Consider the following 5753-nt stretch of genomic DNA (forward strand, 5'->3'; position numbering starts at 1 on the left):
TAAACAGTGCAGTAATGAACAATAGGCAGATCGCATCAGCTCCTATAATACTTATTATATAGTATATAGATCGCACCTATGTTATCTTATTTACAACCATCACACAAACACATCGCTCAGTGTTTCCTCCTGAGAACCCATCAAAGCCAATAGACAGGTTTATTTTACATAGTAACATTGTTAAGAAGGCGTCTAGACATCACAATGGCCATGCTTTACCTTCAACAAAGGGCCAATCTCCCAGGATGATTGCATTTCTACACACTTTAGTTTATTTTGGAGCAAAGTAGAATCAATTACTTGCTTTTTTAATTTATACTACTCATCCCTAAGCCCCAGCCACAATATTGACCTAAGAGGTTTACACAAGTCGGTCTCTTGCCATGTGAATAGCATCTTGTTTAGGTAAAGCCCAATATCTTGAGTGGGTCTTGTAGGTTCTGTAAATACTCAATATTCTGCTTTGCTACAAATCTCCTTTTTTTTTCTCTAAAGGATGAGGAGAAAGCAGCGGAGAGAGGGAGACAATTTGTTTAAACGTGGTCTCAAGTGTGCAGAATCTCAGCTACTTGGAGGTCCTTTGTATGTAAATACTATGTAAAAGGCCCTCCCCATCTTGGTAATTAATTGACACGTTATACCACTCATCATGTGCTGAAGCACCAATGGTAAAGGCTCCGATCTCCCCAAAACCCACAATTTCACATCTGCAAACACTGTCTTCATCCACTTGACTCCCAGGACCCGCCCACACGTGGCCAGGCTTTCTGGATCTTCATGGACTTTTTCTCCTCTCTGCAGGTTCATGTGTGAAGACCCAACCTTCTATGGACTCATCACTCCAGCTATGGCAACTGCTCAGTGTGCTCCAGCCAGACCCTGAAGTGAGCACACTTTGGCATTTTTCCTGGAGTTACAAACTATTTGAGAGGAGCTTGTGTGCTCTGTGGTATCACTCATCTGCAGCAGATCCACCATCAAGCTGCCTGTGAAGAAGCCCTGTGTGGGGGCTAGTCTGCTGCTGCTGCTGCTGCTGCTCTTCTTCTCTTGCTTTTCCTTACAACTAAACCTTTTTTTTTCCCTGTGGCAAAGAGGATTGTTGTTGTTATCATCATCATCATCATTATTATCACTGGTTGACTGTAGCCTTCTGAGGAGAACATGTCTTCCTTAACCAACAACACCAAAACTGGGTTTTCTGTCAAGGACATTTTAGATTTGCCTGACACCAATGATGAAGAAGGATCCATCACTGAGGGGGCTGATGAAGATACAGAAGGGTCGGAGCCCCCCAAAAAAGCTGGTGGGCTAGGTCAGAGCACCCTAGAAGCTGTGCAAGGTCTGCCTCTGAAAAACCCCTTCTATGACAACAGCGATAATCCCTACACTCGGTGGCTGGCTACTACTGAGAGCATCCAGTATTCCTGTAAGTACCTGCTAGATCTGCTACAGTACCCTTCACTATGGGCAGAAAATGGGTCCCTGAGTAAAGGGAGACATAGAATGTATCCACAGAAAATATGATATATCAGAGACCCTCCCCCCATCAGGATGCCAGCCCTGGGATCTGCTGTGTCCTCAGTCTCCAGATGAAACCTAAATAAATGATAACTACACTTCTAGCTACATTTTCCCTTACAGAGAGATCTTTGTGTAGAAGATGTCTTTTTGGCAGGAAAATAAAATGTCTACACGAGGCTAAGGCTGTGCTCCTCAATGAAGGAATTGTTAATTGTGCTTTAAAAATCAATTCACGTATCTTGGACGAAAATAGTCCCCTGTATCTAGTGAGAGGAAACTTCTAAAAGACCCATCATTTACAGAACTGAAATGTATGCATGATCTGGAGGAGCAGGAAGGGCAATGCGGAGTCACTCAGATACAGGAACCATACACAGCCTAATATGAGCATAAGTGGATATATATATATATATATATATATATATATATATATATATATATATATATATATATATATATATATATATACATAGCAGAAACAGCAGATATAGGAACCATACACAGCCTAAACTTGGGGGTTAATTTATGGCCATAACCTAATATGAGCATAAGTGGCTATATATATATATATATATATATATATATATATATATATATATATATATATATGTACATAGCAGAAACAGCAGATATGGGAACCATACACAGCCTAAACTTGGGGGTTAATTTATGGCCATAACCTAAAATGAGCATAAGTGGCTATATATATATATATATATATATATATATATATATATACACACACACATAGCAGAAACAGCAGATATATATAGATCAATAAACAACACTGTTTTAATATTTAGTATTGCCACACTAAATATATTATATGTTAAATTTGAATATGCAGTGAGTAGCCATATATCACAGAAATTTTAATATTAATATAATATTAATTTTCATATGCTGCTAAGTGTGGATACATAGAGAGATAGATAATAGATGATAGATAATAGATACTGTAGATATATAGATAATAGATAGATGTATAGATATATATAGATAATTGATAGGTAGATGATAGATAGATAGATACATATATGGATAGATAATAAATAATAGATAGAGAGATAATGGATAGATAGATGGATAATAGATAGATAGATAGATAGATAATAGGGAGATAATAATAATAATAATATGAATAATGATAAATAGATAGATAGATTGATAGATAGATACTGATGTTTTGTTATTGCTGACAATGATTTCCCCTTATGTTTAATAATAGATAGATAGATAATAGATAGATGTATAGATAGATAGATAATTGATAGGCAGTTACTGATATTCCTGTTTTGTTGTTGCTGGCAATGATTTCCCCTTATGTTGGAATAATAGATAGATAGATAGATAGATAGATAGATAGATAGATAGATAGATAGATAGATAGATAGATAGATAGATAGATGTATAGATAGATAGATAATAGATAGATGTATAGATAGATAGATGTATAGATAGATAATTGATAGGTAGTTCCTGATATTCCTGTTGTGTTGTTGCTGACCATGCTTTCCCCTTATGTTGCACATTCTGCAGTACATGGCTTTGCATCCACCAATTCCCAACAAGATTCCTCTCCTAAATCTCCAGAACCCTCTGCCGATGAATCCCCAGACAACGACAAGGAGACATCAAGCAGTGCGGACTCTGGGAAGAAGAGGAAAAGACGGGTCCTGTTCTCCAAGGCCCAGACTTATGAGCTGGAGAGGAGGTTCCGGCAGCAGAGGTACCTGTCCGCCCCGGAGAGGGAGCACCTGGCCAGCCTGATCCGCCTCACCCCCACCCAGGTGAAGATCTGGTTCCAGAACCACAGGTACAAGATGAAGAGGGCCCGGGCAGAGAAAGGTATGGAAGTCACCCCTCTCCCCTCCCCTAGACGGGTGGCAGTGCCAGTCTTAGTCAGAGATGGTAAACCCTGCCACACACTGAAAGCTCAGGACTTAGCAGCCTCCTTTCCAGCCGGTCTCCCCTTCTCAGCATATAGCGCCCAGTCATTACAGCACATGCAGTATAACGCCCAGTACAGCTCTGCCAGTAACCCCCAGTACCCCACAGCTCATCACCTGGTGCAAGCCCAGCAGTGGACTTGGTGAACTTTTATTTTCAAAGACTGTGGTACTCCAAAATGGTGAAAAAGACTGTTGGCTAAAAAAAGAAGCATTTTTATTATTATTATTATATTATTATAATTATAATTATTATTATTGGTTATGGCTTTTATTTATTTATTTTTTTTAATGGGAGGTCAGATGATTATGAAAGAAAAAAAAAATATTCTGGTACTTGTGCTCTATGTTTACAAAATTCCTCCATGACAGTGAACCTGCCTACCTTACAAAAGAAAAAAAAAATATTTCTGTTTTTATGTGATTTTTTTTTTTTAATCCTTATTTTTGTAAAATATGTTTGTGTGCCGTAGAGATGTTGTCAGTCGTACATAAAGCAAGTGGAAATCACTTTAAATATATAGAGAATTTTATTTCCTCCTTTTATATGAAACTTTAAATATTTATGGCCATGTATAAAGTCCGACGAACTATTAGATATTTTTTTTTTTTTTTTTTGTAAATAGTTGTGGTTGTTGCTGTCACCAGTAACCTTCAGGGCGTTTTTATGCAATTGTTCCCAAAACTCAAAGGAGAAAAGAATGAAAAAAAAAAATAAAAATTACATCAGAGTCATTTACATAGAAATATGCATCTGATTATGTATGATTTAAAAAAAAAAAAAAAGAAAAAAAAAACGAAAAAACTTCCACCTTCTTGGGAGATTTTCACTTTTTATAAGAATTTTAATAAAATGCTGTGTTAAAAAAATTTAAAAAAGTGTGATTGAATTCTTGAATAGGAAGCAATATATTGGCTGTATATATATATATATATAATTTATTTTTTTGCTTATTTTACTATTAATATTAAGATGTCACCTCTGTTATTATATTACTATGATATCTATTAGCGTTGCTGCATTATTATAATGGATATTACAATCAATATGCTATGGTAATATTGTTTATTATTATTATTTCTACCATTTATGTAATTATTAATAGCATGTAAGGCGGATGTCTAATGTTTAGTGCCTATGTGCAACCTCTGATTCTATACAGTCCAGAGTTGAGGAATGACAGCTTTTCATGCCTTGTTATTTCAGGGCTGTGTGTTTTCTTGGTTGCGATTGCTCTATTTGTCTGTGTTAAGAGGCAACAGAGGTAAAATAAGGTAGCAGAAGACATAAACCCCACTTACTCCAGCAGCAAAGAGACCCTTCAGGCAGAGAAACCTCTCAGTCTCTTAACAACTCTTCTGTTCTCTGTGTCAGCTTTATAAAGTGAGAGGAAATCTTGTTATTGTGGGGGCTTACATTTGCTTTTCTAGGAAATACAGGTTTGGGTCCTTCTTGTCTTTTAGTCAATATTTAGCCTCTTCTGTTCTTGCAGTGGTAATGAATGATGACTATTGGATTTAATAGCTGTATAGTCATCTCTACTAGACAAAACGATTTTTTTTATATAGGATTCCCTCTAATACATCATTACATAACGTATCCATAAACTAATTCTACCTCTAAGCGTTCAGTAATTCAGAGTTCATTTAAATGTGTTTAGAAATTAATTGTAAGATATGATCGGATTTTACAGATGTAAAGATGAACCTTTATTGCTGCATAATACAGATTAGTATATTGTAAACAGGTTAGATTGTTTGACTCAATATTTAATAGGTAGAATGTGGATCTGTTTTAGTTTATATATATATATATATATATATATATATATATATATATATATATATATATATATATATATATATATATATATGAAATTCCATGGTGCTGTACATGAGAAGAGGTTACATAAAAAGTAAAAAAGTGTGTGTGTGTGTATATATATATATATATATATATATATATATAAATAATCTTTTTGTTCATATATATATACATATGAACAAAAAGAATCATATGTGCACAAATGTGTTTTTAGATACATTTCAAAATACATGAATGTAGCTGAAGAGAAGTAAATGCAACATATATGAAGGAGTGTACATATATAAATATATATATAATGTATCTATAGAGAAGAAATTGTAACATACATTAAGAAGGTATTATATATATATATATGTACACATATATATATATATATATATATATATATATATATATATATAACTCCTTGATACATGTTACATTATCTTCTTTCTAGAAACATGTATGCATTTTGA

General features: G+C 34.8%; 1 protein-coding gene across 1 annotated transcript in view; it reads left to right on the forward strand.

The window, feature by feature from the left end:
* Positions 1 to 4240, forward strand: part of NKX2-2 (NK2 homeobox 2) — an 11054-nt gene extending 6814 nt beyond the window's left edge. Inside the window, exons 2-3 of the mRNA XM_069768926.1 lie at positions 802 to 1426; positions 3061 to 4240. Of these exons, the coding sequence (XP_069625027.1) occupies positions 1162 to 1426; positions 3061 to 3617 (822 nt within the window). The 5' untranslated portion in view covers positions 802 to 1161 and the 3' untranslated portion in view covers positions 3618 to 4240. The remainder of the gene's footprint in view (positions 1 to 801; positions 1427 to 3060) is intronic.
* Positions 4241 to 5753: the final 1513 nt, after the last annotated feature.

This window comes from Ranitomeya imitator, chromosome 5, assembly GCF_032444005.1.
Source record: "Ranitomeya imitator isolate aRanImi1 chromosome 5, aRanImi1.pri, whole genome shotgun sequence".
NCBI lineage: Eukaryota > Metazoa > Chordata > Amphibia > Anura > Dendrobatidae > Ranitomeya > Ranitomeya imitator.